This window comes from Oncorhynchus gorbuscha, linkage group LG08 (assembly GCF_021184085.1).
Source record: "Oncorhynchus gorbuscha isolate QuinsamMale2020 ecotype Even-year linkage group LG08, OgorEven_v1.0, whole genome shotgun sequence".
Classification (NCBI taxonomy): Eukaryota; Metazoa; Chordata; class Actinopteri; order Salmoniformes; family Salmonidae; genus Oncorhynchus; species Oncorhynchus gorbuscha.
This window is the reverse complement of record NC_060180.1, coordinates 53,199,182-53,214,452: the sequence shown is the minus strand read 5'-3', so window position 1 is coordinate 53,214,452 and position 15,271 is coordinate 53,199,182. Positions and strand designations below refer to the sequence as shown.

The 15,271-nt window shown below is 39.8% G+C and overlaps 2 protein-coding genes across 2 annotated transcripts in view; both read left to right on the top strand.

Annotated features, from left to right (window-relative positions):
• The first annotated feature begins 964 nt into the window (after positions 1-964).
• LOC124040925 (C-C chemokine receptor type 3-like) lies at positions 965-2,875 on the top strand. Its single transcript, XM_046358042.1, has 2 exons — positions 965-1,077; positions 1,341-2,875. Exon 2 carries the CDS (start codon positions 1,359-1,361, stop codon positions 2,445-2,447), a length of 1,089 nt encoding a protein of 362 aa, XP_046213998.1. The 5' UTR covers positions 965-1,077; positions 1,341-1,358; the 3' UTR covers positions 2,448-2,875.
• A 9,013-nt stretch (positions 2,876-11,888) lies between these two features.
• Positions 11,889-15,271, top strand: part of LOC124041812 (E3 ubiquitin-protein ligase HECW1-like) — a 55,555-nt gene continuing 52,172 nt past the window's right edge. Inside the window, exon 1 of the mRNA XM_046359860.1 lies at positions 11,889-12,088. Within this exon, the coding sequence (XP_046215816.1) occupies positions 12,059-12,088 (30 nt within the window). The 5' untranslated portion in view covers positions 11,889-12,058. The remainder of the gene's footprint in view (positions 12,089-15,271) is intronic.

Genomic DNA, 15,271 nt, shown 5'->3' with positions numbered 1-15,271 from the left:
CACAAAACACCAGTCTCAACGTCAACAGTGAAGAAGCTGGGGCTGCGCTTTGGATCATTGTCCTGTTCAACAGCCGTTGAAAGGGAGAATGGCTCAAAATAATGTCTGGAACGGAGCGAATGGACTGGCATAAAACCCAAGGAAACCATTTGTTTAATGTACAATGCCTTCAGAAAGTATTCATACCCCTTGACTTATTCCACATTTTGTTGTGATATAGCCTGAATTCTAAATGACTTGAATTTTTTTTAAATCTCACCAATCTAGACACAATACCCCATAATGACAAAGGGAAAACATGTTTTTAGAAATGTTTGCAAATGTACAAAAAATTCAATACAGAAATATCTCATTTATATAGGTATTTTACTTTGTAGAAGCACCTTTGGTGATGATTACAGCTGTGAGTATTTTTTGGTAAGTCTAAGAGCTTTGCACACATGGACTGCACAATATTTGCCCAATATTATTTTTTAAATTCTTCAAGCTCTGTCAAGTTGATTGTTGATCATTGCTAGACAGCCATTTTCATGCTGGAAGGAAATGAACATGTTTTCTCTCAGTATGCATCCTCTGTCTGTTGTACCCATAAATAGTGTGACCTGGTTAACTTTCATCCATCTTATTTTGAAAAACGTTCTATCAGATGAGCTATTTGGATACAGTTTGTTGTATACTTTTTATATATTTTGGACGAGTTCATACAATTGTCTTTCTCTTTTTGTTTTCTGCATTTCAAAACAATTGTATACATTTCTCCATGTATTTTCTTGTCAGAGAAAGAGCACTGTTGACTGTAAAGTATTTTTTAAATAAACCTTCTGTTATAAATTGAATCCCATGTTACAACCCTTTATGGTTATAATGATGAATAAGGTTCCAGAACTTCCTGTATTGAACAGTTTTAAGACAGCCCCTTGTAAGGAAGGCTATTAGGGAGGAGTTAATCACATATCACATATCTCAGCAGTAGCAACAACTCTCACACACAAAGATTCAACCTACTAGCGCTGACACACGAACAGAAAAACTACTTTCTTTCTGACAATCACATCAGCACCCAGAAAGGTCATATTGGTAAGTTGTTAATAAAGTATCACTTCATTTTCCAGTCCACTTGCAGCTTGTTTACCAATAAGTTATGTAGTAACAATGAGTACTTTCTAGTATTTACTTAAAATCATTTTAAGCAATTAAAGAAATGAAAGCATAATCCCTAGGCATTTCCTACTTATATACTGCATATACTTAACATTTTAACTTGCAATTTGTAAATATATAGGAGGTAATAGCAGACCATAAAATCAATTGAAAACACTATATTTACACCCTCTTAACAGGTTAAGAGACTGACAACCATGGGGGGGTATGAAGACGTCTTGGCTTTTTTTAATGAGGACAATTATACAGATTATAACGACTCTGTAGACCCCAGCTATGTCATGGATGATATTGTGAAACTGTGTGGTAAAACTGAGGTAAACAGATTTGGAGCCAAGTTCATCCCAACATTCTACACCATCAATTTCCTGCTGAGTGTGGTTGGGAATGGGCTGGTTCTATGCATTATCTACAAATACGAGAAGCTCACTTCCGTCACCAACATCTTCCTCCTTAACCTGGTCATCTCTGACCTGCTGTTTGCGTCCAGTTTGCCCTTCTGGGCCACTTACCACTCCTCTGAGTGGATCTTTGGCTCGTACATGTGCAAGCTGGTGGGCAGCGTGTACTTCATCGGATTCTACAGCTCCATCCTCTTCCTCACTCTCATGACCTTTGACCGATACCTGGCTGTGGTCCATGCCATTAACGCTGCCAAACGGAGGAGGAAGATCTACGCCTGCGTCTCCTCGGCAGTTGTGTGGTGTATCAGCCTTCTGGCCAGCGTCAAGGAGCTAGTTCTGTACAACGTCTGGAAGGATTCTCAATCCGAACACTTTTGTGAGGAGACAGGCTTCTCCAATGAGATCATGAACAAATGGAAGCTGGTGGGTTACTATCAGCAGTTTGTTATCTTCTTTCTACTTCCTTTGGCCATGGTCATGTACTGCTATGTTAGAATCACAGTCCGAATCATGTCAACCCGGATGAGCGAGAAGTGTAGGGCAGTCAAGCTGATTTTTGTGATTGTATTTGCATTTTTCGTGTGCTGGACCCCATACAATATTGTGATACTGCTGAGAGCCCTCCAGATCTCCAACAGTCATAGTTCTGAGGACTGCTCTGATGTGCTTGACTACGCTCTGTATGTGACTAGGAATATAGCATACCTCTACTGTTGTGTAAGCCCTGTTTTCTACACGTTTGTTGGGAAAAAGTTTCAAAGCCACTTTAGGAAACTACTTGCAAAGCATATCCCATGTCTGAAGAGTCATAACCACACTAGCCATAGTAGCCAAAGTAGAACAACTTCTCAGAAAAGCCCACATACCATGTATGTATACTAGAGAGGAACTGGTCTTTAAACCATTACTGATGTAAATTGTGAATAAGGTATATACTTTTGAGGGTTTTATGTTTACTATCTCAAATAATTTCTCAATCATAGCAATACAATTTGAACATGTCATTTCTATTCTGTGTCATTTTGCTTCAGACTTTATTTACTCAACATTTTTTGCTAAACTGTAAATTACCAAAAGATACAAATGATGTTTGAAATATTTGAATCAATGTCTGCATGCAGGACTCGCTTTGGATAAAAGCGTCTGCTAAATGGCTTATATTATAATTGTTTTTACAAGAAGGTGTACATTTTATTTGCTTCAGGAGCTTGAGCTGTTTCTTTCCTTGTTTTTTTAAACAATAATTTTTATTGGATCACATCAAAGCAACACAATCGATAAATAAGAATAAAAGTCCCCTTTTTGAACAACTCTCTCTACTATTACGCATTTTGAATCTTTGCATTAAATTGTTGATAAAATACATTAATAAAGAGTTGTGAAATAATGTATTTACTCATAGCATGTGGTTCTGAATGTTGACTAACTGAATTTAGGTCTACCTGTTTTGAGAGATGCATATTCTATGCTCCATCATACTATCTAGGCCTCTACCATTTTCTAGTTGGCATAACTATCGTGAAAGAAAAACTATTTCTCCACTCTAGCTAGCTATTTTCAGAGCAGGCTGTTCTTGACATTACTCAGAACTCCCCTTCTCACACTTCTCTTAACAGAAACACCTTGGAGAACATCCTGTTAGTCAACCTTTTTTTCAAATCTCACTTTGCTTAAAATTTTGAGCTGGTTGCCTGGTAAGAGATTACGATGGTGTTCTCCACAAGCGTCTTAGGACTTGTCTGAAGTCGGTACAGCCGATCTGTACAGCCGATGTCTCTCAGATATAGGACAGACCATTTTCTTGGGGGGGGGCTATCTGTTCCATGTAGTGAATCTGTTAGAGTCAATGCATATGTATATATTTTTTATTTTTTATTTATTTAACTAGGCAAGTCAGTTAAGAACAAATATTACAATGACTGCCTTATACCGGCCAAGCCTGGATGATGCTGGGCCAATTGTGAGCCGCCCTTTGGGAATCCCAATCACGGCCGGTTGTGATACAGCCTGGATTGAACCAGGGTGTGTGTAGTGACGCCTCAAGCACTGAGATGCAGTGCCTTAGACCACTGCGCCACTCGGGCAAATAGCAGTAAGGCTAAATAAAAGTTTCCAGCAAATATTACAGTACCAGTCAAAAGTTTGGACACACCTACTCATTCAAGGGTTTATCTTTATTTTTTACACATTTCTACATTGTAGAATAATAGTGAAGACATCAAAACTATGAAATAACACATTTGGAATCATGTAGTGACCAAAAAATAACTAAACAAATCAAAAACATTTTCTATTTGAAATTCTTCAATGTAGCCACCCTTTGTCTTGATGACAGCTTTGCACACTCTTGGCATTCTCTCAATCTGGAATGCTTTTCCAACAGTCTTGAAGGAGTTCCCACATATGCTGGACACTTGTTGGCTGCTTTTCCTTCACTCTGTGGTCCGACTCATCCCAAACCATCTTATTTGGGTTGAGGTCCGGAGATTGTGGAGAACAGGTCATCTGATGCAGCCCTCCAAAACTCTCATTATTGGTCAAATAGCCCGTACATAGCCTGGAGGTGTGTTGTGTTATTGTCCTGTTGAAAAACAAATGATAGTCCCACTAAGCGCAAACCGGATGGGATGGCGTATCACTGCAGAATGCTATGGTAGCAATGCTAGTTAAGTGTGCCTTGAATTCTAAATAAAATCACACTGTCACCAGCAAAGCACCCCCACACCATCACACCTCCTCCTCCATGCTTCACAGTGGGAACCACAAATGCAGAGATCATCCATTCACCTACTCTGCGTCTCACAAAGACACGGCGGTTGGAAACAAAAATCTCAAATTTGGACTCATCAGGCCTAAGGACAGACTTCCACCGGTCTAAATGTCCATTGCTCATGTTTTTTGGCCCAAGCAAGTCTCTTCTTCTTCTTATTGGTGTCCTTTAGTAGTGGTTTCTTTGCAGCAATTCGACCATGAAGGCCTGATTCACGCAGTTTCCTCAGAAGAGTTGATGTTGAGATGTCTCGGTTACTTGAACTCTGTGAAGCATTTATTTGGGCCGCATTCTGAAGTGTAGTTAACTATAATGAACTTATCCTCTCCAGCAGAAGTAACTCTGGGTCTTCTTTTCCTGTGACAGTCCTCATGAGAGCTGAAAAGTTCTTGAAATTTTCCAGATTGACTGACTTTCATGACTTAACGTAATGATGGACAGTTGTGTCTCTTTGCTTATTTGAGCTGTTCTTGCCATAATATGGACTTGGTATTTTACCAAATAGGCCGATATTCTGTATACCACCCCTATCTTGTCATAACACAACTGTTTGGATCAAATGCATTAAGAAGGAAAGAAATTCTACAAATGAACACCTGTTAATTGAAATGCATTCCAGGCGACTACCTCATGAAGATGGCTGAGATAATGCCAAGAGTGTGCAAAGCTGTCATCAAGGGTGGCTACTTTAAAGAATCTAAAATATATTTTGATTTGTTTAACACTTTTTTGGTTTCTACATGATTCTATATGTTTTATTTCAAAGAATTGATGTCTTCAATATTATTCTACAGTGAAGAAAATAGTACAATTTAAAGGAAATCTCTTGAATATGTAAGTGTGTCCAAACTTTTGACTGGTACTGTATATACTGTATGTATTTTTTATACTTCAAGGGGTCTTAAAATTCCAAATCAAATAGCTAAATGATCCTTGGTATGACCTGGTTCCCTGGTAAGGGATTACGCCTAGCCCTGGAATAAAAAGCATGATCATTGGTGGTTCTCCTCGGCATAATATGTGTCCGAGAAGCCAGCCCGAAACATCTTACACACATCATTCTTCAGTGGAATTGTACATCAGTTGTTTACCAGATGGTTATGCTGACTTACAATAAGCGTTTCAATTTACAGAGGTGAGAAAACCACATACAAGCTTTACAAGAAGGACTTCCTTTGTTTTTGTGTGAATGTACGAGTCACACCACAAGTAAGATGCAAAGTACCATATTCAAAAGTACAAAGTAAGTCCTTTTTCGACAAAGAAGTAAATTATATGCCTTGATAGGAGTCAGGTAGCCAATCCTAGTTACCATAGAGGAAGACAATGTTAGGGAAAACAGTACAAGACAGAAATACTGCATTAAAACAGACTTTAGTAAATAGTCTGTTACGTTTAGAAGCAATTACTTTGTCTCGGGGAAGGTGATGCAACACGTAATAGGCAGATGCTGGAACTATTCATCACATAGTGCAGTGGTTCCCAAACTTTTTAAAGTTCCGTACCCCTTCAAACATTCAACCTCCAGCTGCGTACTCTAGCACAGAAATTGTGAATAACTCACCACAGGTTAAAGAGAAGGGTGTGCTTGAAAGGATACACATAACCCAAATAATGGGTTGTATTTGAGAGAGTCTCAATCTTAAATCATTTTCTGTATTTAGTTTTCATGCTAGTGAGGGCCGAGAATCCACTCTCACATAGGTACGTGGTTGCAAAGGGCATCAGTGTCTTAATAGCGCGATAAGGACAAGTTAAGAAACTCTGAGCGCAGCCCTATCCAGAAATCTGGTAGTGGCTTCTAATTAAATGACATTTTAACAGAACCAATTGTTGCAATTTGAATGAGGCTCTCTTGTTCAGATATCAGTAAGTGGACTGGAAGCAGAGCATGAAAGGGATAACGAATCCATTTGTTTGTGTCGTCCGTTTCGGGAAAGTACCTGTGTAATTGCGCCCCCAGCTCACTCAGGTGCTTCGCCATATCACATTTGACATTGTCCGTAAGGCTGAGTTCATTTGCACACAAAAAATCATACAATGATGGAAAGACCCATGTGTTGTCCTTGTTAATGCAGACAGAAAAGAGCTCCAACTACTTAATCATAGCCTCAATTTTGTCCCGCACATTGAATATAGTTGCGGAGAGTCCCTGTAATCCTAGATTCAGATCATTCAGGTGAGAAAAAACATCACTCAGATAGGCCAGTCATGTGAGAAACTCGTCATCGTGCAAACAGTCAGACAAGTGAAAATAATGGTCAGTAAAGAAACTTTAAGCTCATCTCTAAATTAAAAAAAATGTGTCAATACGTTGCCCCTTGATAACTAGCGCACTTCTGTATGTTCTAAAAGCGTTACATGGTCGCTGCTCGCATAATGCAGAAAATACAAGAGAGTTCAAGGTCCTTGCTTTAACAAAGTTAACCATTTTCACTGCAGTGTCCAAAACATCTTTCAAGCTGTCAGGCATTCCCTTGGCAGCAAGAGCCTCTCGGTGGATGTTGCAGTGTACCCAAGTAGCGTCGGGAGCACCTGCTTGCACGTGCGTTACCACTCCACTATGTCTCCCTGTCATAGCTTTTGCGCCATCAATACAGATACCAACACATCTTGACCACTAAAGTCCATTTGATGTCACAAAGCTGTAGAGTACTTAAAAAATATAATTTCTTGTTGTCCTGGTTTCCAGAAGAGGATGTCTTCCTTAATTGACCCCCCATAAACGTAACGGACATATACCAGGAGCCATGCCAGGCCCACCACGTCTGTTGACTCATCCAGCTGTAATGCATATAATTCACTGGCTTGTATGTGAAGCCGTAATTGTTTCAAAACATCTCCTGCGATGTCACTGATGCGTCGTGAAACAGTGTATTTTGATGAAGGCATTGTCTGTATAGTTTTTTGGCCTTTTCCCCCAGCATTGTCCCAGCAGCAGGAATAATTAAGTCCTCCACAATAGTATGGGGCTTGCCTGTCCTAGCCACTCGGTAGCTAACCATATAAGATGCTTCTAGCCCTTTCTTATTAATGGTATCTGTTGCTTTTATACATGTCTTACTACTCAAAAGGCGTCTTTATTCTCGCTCAAAAAACTCCCGTGGCTTATTTTTCAAATTGTCATCTTTCATTTCTAAATGTCTGCGTAAGAGTGAAGGTTTCCCGCGAGAGAGTAATGGTAAATGTGATTGGATGTTAATTATTTGACTAGGCTACCTGCATTTGACATTGTGTTGATATTTCGCTGAACACTAGATGGTTTACTTTCATTTTGGGCTGTGAAACGAGGCTACTCAGGAAAGAAAGAAAATCACCCAAATTTATAGCACCGTTGGAAAATATAAATGTACTCTTTGAAAATGTGAAGAAAAAAAATCTTTATGTATAAAATATTTTTTAAATGTGAATCACATTTTTATTTGGCGTACCCCCCGACGGCATTGTGCGTACCCCTAGGGGTGCTAAGGGTCCTACACGGATCCAAAAAGGGTTCTACTTGGAACCATATGGGGTTATTCAAAGGGTTATCCTATAGGGCTAGCCAAAGTACCCCTTAAGGTTCTAAATAGCACGTTTTTTTCTAAGAGTGTAGTGCTTTTTTCACCCCTACTTTACATTTGCTCTGTTTGAGGTTTTCCTATGTAATTTATTCCATCCTGGCCAAATTTCCTCATCTGCTGGCATGCACCTCTCCTACAGTGCATTCGGAAAGTATTCAGACCCATTGACCTTTTCCACATTTTGTTATGTTACAGCCTTATTCTAAAATGGATTATACACTGCTCAAAAAATAAAGGGAACACTAAAATAACACATCCAAGATCTGAATGAATGAAATATTCTTATTAAATACTTTTTTCTTTACATGGTTGAATGTGCTGACAACAAAATCACACAAAAATGATCAATGGAAATCAAATTTATAAACCCATGGAGGTCTGGATTTGGAGTCATACTCAGGCTGATCCAACTTTGATGTAATGTCCTTAAAACAAGTCAAAATTAGGCTCAGTAGTGTGTGTGGCCTCCACGTGCCTGTATGATCTCCCTACAACGCCTGGGCATGCTCCTGATGAGGTGGCGGTCTCCTGAGGGATCTTCTCCCAGACCTGGACTAAAGCATCCGCCAACTCCTGGACAGTCTATGGTGCAACGTGGCGTTGGTGGATGGAGCGAGACATGATGTCCCAGATGTGCTCAATTGGATTCAGGTCTGGGGAACGGGCGGGCCAGTCCATAGCATCAATGCCTTCCTCTTGCAGGAACTGTTACTTTAATTTAATTATGCCAATGTGCTTTCATCAATTGAAAGCCCTTAATCTATTTTATGAGAATTTCTAAGATTTCTTGTTTGCATAAAATAGACGCAGACCAGTTTTTCAATAATAGGTCATAGAATTTATTCTCGGAGCGCGCTCCCACTTAATCACGTGCAGCAGTTTATATACAGATCATGACGTCATTTCATTGCTTTAACAGAACCCCCTCCTCTCGACCGGGACAAAGTAAGGTGAAAAGTTCATTCTAACTCACTAACACACTCTCAGATAACTTTTGACCCCTCAACATTATCGATCAGTGACTGGAACGAACTGCAAAAATCTCTGAAACTGGAAACACTTATCTCCCTCACTAGCTTTAAGCACCAACTGTCAGAGCATCTTACAGATTACTGCACCTGTACATAGCCCACCTATAATTTAGCCCAAGAAACAACCTCTTTCCCAACTGTATTTTATTTATTTATTTTGCTCCTTTGCACCCCATTATTTTTATGTCTACTTTGCACATTCTTCCATTGCAAAACTACCATTCCAGTGTTTTACTTGCTATATTGTATTTACTTTGCCACCATGGCCTTTTTTGCCTTTACCTCCCTTCTCACCTCATTTGCTCACATTGTATATAGACTTGTTTATACTGTATTATTGACTGTATGTTTGTTTTACTCCATGTGTAACTCTGTGTCGTTGTATCTGTCGAACTGCTTTGCTTTATCTTGGCCAGGTCACAATTGTAAATGAGAACTTGTTCTCAACTTGCCTACCTGGTTAAATAAAGGTGAAATAAAAAAATACAAAACATATGGAAATAACAAATATGATCCAATAATGTTTACCTGTAGAATGTAATAGGTTATAAGGCCTTCTTGATTCATTTAATTTTGTTAGTTCTACCACCTCAACTTTGCTCATTTTAAACCGGGTTAAATATGTTGTCGAAAAGTTCCGCTTCAGTCCACAGGGGGGCAGAGTGTCACCGTCAGAAGATAAGTGCTTCAGTCAGAAAAAAATGTATCTCATCCCTTTGGGCTCAGCTAGCTAGCCAGCCAGTAGCTACCAAAGTGGCTAACCAGCCAAGCTAGCTAAAGAAACAAAAGCCATGAAATACACTAGCTGGAAATAAACACTTCCCCTAATATCATGACTCATATCAACATCCTTAGCTTGCCCATTCACTGAATATACTGTTAAATAACTCTGATTGACACCCAACAGTTTAAGGATGCTGGGCGCTAATCCAAGCTTATTAGCATTAGCAAACCCTCATGCAGAAGGAGACTAGCTAAATAGCTACCACCAACCCTGCACAAACCCGTGGGGCTAACTCTGCCACTGCTGCTCTTTGACTTTCAGCCTGATCTACTCTCTACCTTATTCAACACTGCCTGAACCTGCTAATTTGTTTTGCCACTCTTTCGGAAGAAGTACCGATTATCCAGACTGTCCCAGACTCTGACTGAGTGACACGAGTTTTGCTAAGCGATGACATTGACATCTAACTGGTGCTGTACGGATGGGAAGAGGTCAAGGGTCATGAGCGGTCCACTGTGTTGTGAAATCTCTACCAATCACAGCAGACACCGCTTCACTCCAGGGGCTTCTTGCATTGCCTACTGAAAAGCGCAGTATATTGCATTGTTTATTTTTGTCATTCAGATTGATCAGTAAAACATTTTTTTTGTTGTTCTGCATAGCGCAAGTCATGGAAACTTATATCAGACTGAAATGTACAAAATATAGATTATTATTATGATTCATATTTATTTATTGACCATCAAATGTTTCGGGGCTGGAAAAATGATATCATTGCAATCAATCCAAGCTGTGCAGCGGCCATTTGATCAGTGATGGAATAAGTACCCAATTGTCATACTTGAGTCAAAGTAAAGATACCTTAATAAAAAATGACTCAAGTATTAGTAAAGGTTACACAGTAAAATACTACTTGAGTAAAAGTTTAAACGCATTTTGTTTTAAATATACTTAAGTATCAAAAGTTAAAGTAGAAATAATTTTACATTCATTATATTAGGCAAAAAAATTACACAATTTTCTTGCCATTTTAATTTACGGATAGCCAGGGGCACACTCAGACAATTTACAAACAAAACATTTGTGTTTATTGAGTCCGCAAGATCAGAGGCAGTAGGGATGACCAGGGATGTTCTCTTGATAGGTGCGGGAATTGGAACGTTTTCCTGTCCTGCTAAGCATTTGAAATGTTGTACTTTTGGGTGTCAGGGAAAATGTATGAAGTAAAAAGTACATTCTTTAGGAATGTACTTTAGGAAATGTCGTGGAATAAAAGTAAACATGTTCAAAATATAAATTGTAAAGTACAGATACCCCAAAAAACGACTTACCTCCAAAAAGTAAATTACTTTAAAGTACTAATGAAGTGCTTTACACCTGAATTTGATGAATGGAAAGAGACATCTGTTGCAAAACACCAAAAAGTTTAATTACATGCAGAGATTGCCAAGCCTTGGTGGATAGGCCTACCAGGTAGGGAGGGATATATTTTCTGTTTGTCGAGATTGATGTCTATTCATTGTCTATTTATTGTAAACACAAACCATTAAGTGCCCGAAGTCAGTATGCTTTGTTTATTGGTTGTGCGGTGCAATGGAACAGAAACCTGTTGGTGGAAAATGTAAACTGTCCCTAATAATTGAGCAGCTCCATTAAAAACATTACACATAGCCTAGGCCTACTTAAGAATTATTCGATTTTTTAAGTATCCTAGACTTCACAATCTCTTGTAGACCATGGTCTATAATTGATACTGAAGGATACATACATTTGTGAAATAATAATAATTTAGATATGCCTTTATGAGCATGTCCTCAGGTAGTGTAACTTTTCTCATTTAGACCATTTCTGTATCATTATTTTTTTAAATACCTATGTGTAGGACACTGACACTATGGAGCATCAACAAAGGCACGCCAGTGGTCTTTAGGTCTGAGCCTGAGCTCTAGAAAGAGATTTCGTCTTGATGGTAAACATGTTTTACTTTTGTTTCATGATAAGGACTTAGATCAGACAAAGTATATAGAGCTATTTTTTCCGAATTCCTAGTTGAACGCATTTAAGTCGGAAGTCGGAGATATCCGAGTTCAGTTTTTCTGAAAGCCGCAAGAGAGAAATTGCGTGCTTTACGTAGAGTATAAACCTATAATTCGTGCGTGGTGCGTGCATGGGCGGGGGCAGCAAAACGGAGACTGAATTGATGCAAAATGGTCTGCAATTGGTCGAAGCTTTGTGGTACCCAGGAGAAAGACCGTATCGCGCAGCAGCATCATTGTAAGAATGGTCCGAAAACCGTCTGACAAACCTGGAACATGGCCCAGCGGAGGATATAGAATATCATATTCTTAGAACATCAAAACATGACAAATGCCATAAGCATTTTGACGGTTCATCTATAATAGGCTATGATTCAAAGGCAGGTGACACTGACCCAGGTACGTTTGAATAAATGTAGGCATATTTGTCCAGCTGTCAATAAGATAGGCATGGCTAAATTGATACGTGCCAGTGTCCGAATCGATCTCTAGTTTAGATTGATGTATGTAATCACGAGATCTATGCACTAGAAAATAATATAGTTTACGCCTCATATGTGTTCTCAAACAAATACATTTCTAGCATTTTTTCGTGTGTTGTGATTGTTCCACTGATGCTGCATGCTATGTCATTGGATGCAGTAGAGTACGGCCTCTATATTGATGACCAGGCCAAAGAAATTCGCCCCTGTAGCCAGGTTGGCTATGTAATGTCTCGTAGTGTTTGATATTATTATTATTGGGAAGTGAGTATCGATTTCGCAATCAGGAGAGTGTTTTGATCGAGTCCGTATATCCTAGTCAGAGTAGGTCAATCCCTTTGGGATGCTCCACCATAGTAGGGGAAGGGACCTCTGCCTATCTTGTCATCGTAGCACGCAAATTGGCCTACTCTTTTTGGTTGTTAGAGAGAGGGAGCAGGAGGGATGAACAGAGTGTGTGTGTGTGTGTGTGTGTGTGTGTGTGTGTGTGTGTGTGTGTGTGTGTGTGTGTGTGTGTGTGTGTGTGTGTGTGTGTGTGTGTGTGTGTGTGTGTGTGTGTGTGTGTGTGTGTGTGTGTGTGTGTGTGTGTGTGTGTGTGTGTGTGTGTGTGTGTAAAATGCAACAATACATAGGACGGAGCAGAGAGAGGTGAGAATAGGAGGAAGGCAATATTTGTAGTTTACTAATACTAACATAGTACTACTATACTATATTAATACTGCTACTGTTCCGGATGTCGTTTAAGGCAGCCCCCCGCACCTCTTTGATTCAGAGGGGTTGGGTTAATTGCGGAAGACACATTTCAGTTGAATGCATTCAGTTGTACAACTGACTAGGTATCCCCTTTTCCTTTACCCTTGTACTACTATACCATAGAAGGCCACCTAGAATACACAAGCTGTTCCAGACAATTCAACACTGCACAGGGAGATAGACACTCTTTCCATCAAAAGATGCAGTCAGTGCTCACAAGCAGCCATAATTCTGACCATTTGCAGAGAGATTGGTCAGATTACTATTGATTCACCAGTGACCCTTAACGACTCAAACTACCATGTAGAAGGAGAACATGCTGTCTATTGATCACCACTGTGGAGGAGATAGCTTGTTCAAACTGAAAGCTATCTGAATACAAGAAATCTCCCTGCCTCATAAAAGTTGGAGAAGGATTCTATTTACCTGCCTGCCAACTGTCTGCAGCCATTATTCTCATTAAAAAAATTGGAATGGATTTGAAGGGCCTGATAGATCATCCCTGACACTTCTTAGTGGTTGGCATATATTAGACCTACTTTGATTTTTTGAAGGAGATTTGAGCCAGAATTTATGTATTTGACACACCTTACTGAGCACATCTAAATGTATATATGTTCTTCCTAAAAATCGTTGGGCATGCTAAGTGTGCCATAGTTATGTAACAAGAGCTCCTCAGTTGATGAGATACAGAGGAGAGCACTTTTATAAAATCCTCCAACATTTCCCTCTCTGCTGCAGCCGTAATTGGTTTAGCCTGGTGGGAGCTAAATGAGCGGAAGGAAGGAGAATGTTGAGCCACCACTCAGTAGATAGTAAAAAAAATGCATTGAGTGAGTCATTAGCCAAGAGCCCCAGTGCAGAGGTGCATGAGGAGGACTGAACACTGCTCCTTTGACTGGAAGGATATCTATGATGTTGCTGCTAATCCAGTGCAGCGAAGAAGAAACTCAGTATCTGGCTGCAACAGAATGTGATCTATTGTCCTAGCTGCTTTCCCATGGTTGAACACTGCATGCTGTGATCAGCCACGTGGTTTGTTTAGTGTCACGCTGTTGATTCGCTGTAGTGTAATTTGTGATGCCGTGATGATAACGCACCAGATCCTCTTCTTCAGATTAGTCTCAGTGAGTAAATCCAATGAGATTAAAATCATGAGCTTTATGTGGAGGTAGGTAGCCTACAGCATGGGATTAACTACAGTGTGGCATATTCATGCATCATGCTGGCAACCATCCAACCTTATAAGAAAAGAGGCATCTTTTCTTTTTGCATCTTTTCTCTACAAAACATTTCATATTTCACTATACCTTACTCTACCTTAATCACAAGGGATTTACAACTGTCCTTCATTTCACTAGTCTACTGATATTTTTGTAATGTATTGGCAGCTTTTAAAAAATGATAAGGATTGTACTATTTAACACTTTTGGCCTACTCAATTATACTGTCTGCATCCCTGCATTTATTACTCAGTTGGGAGCTCCTGTGAGGGAAGAAATATGCAGACCTACTGTGTTATGTAAGTGCACTAAGATATCCTCAGCAGCTGCACAGTCAATATAGTACTGGGATGCTGATTAGCAATGAGCCAAGTTATCTCATATGGCTCCTAAAAGGAGTTAAGTAATAGTCCAATTCAGAGAGAAACATAAACGACTGCACTGTCTACTGGCATTTTAATGTGAAGCATTTGAACTCACTTACAGTAGCAGTAACTTTTTCTCTAACTCCTCTTTTGATTTAGCTTAGTGACCATTTCAGTATTTTATCTACTCAATTATTATACTTAGCCTGCACACACAGCAGAGAATGCCAAGTGAAATTCTCACATTCTTTCCTGCTCCTCTCATTCTCTTCTTACCAATGTCTTATACCGTGTGTGTTGTATATGGTGGAATTCCATCCATACTGTACATAGGTTGTATGGAGGCAGGCAGAAGACAAGTGACCTTGTTGCTGAAGAACAGTGGTAGAGTTGTTGAAGAGGATGCTTGGCATCTGGAAGCACTTCCACACTGGAGGGCCAGAGAGTGGCTCTAATAAAACACGTCACTGAGGGGTCTGTGCCGGTGGATTGTTCTCAGAGGGGAGTAGGGGTCTTGTCTATTGTGTTGGTCTGCTGCCCAGGCAGACTGACTGACAGAGAGAGAGACATTTATCTTCTATCACTGAGCCAGCAGTGTTTGTATGCGTGTGTGTGTTTAAGAGAGACAGCGAGAGAGAGATTTAATTGAACTGAGAGAGAGCGAGAGAGAGGCAGCACACTCAATCATTTTTGAACAGTCCATTTCACACCCTGAGCAGGACAGGGCCCGGGAGTGTTCCTTACTGTTAGCACTGTGCT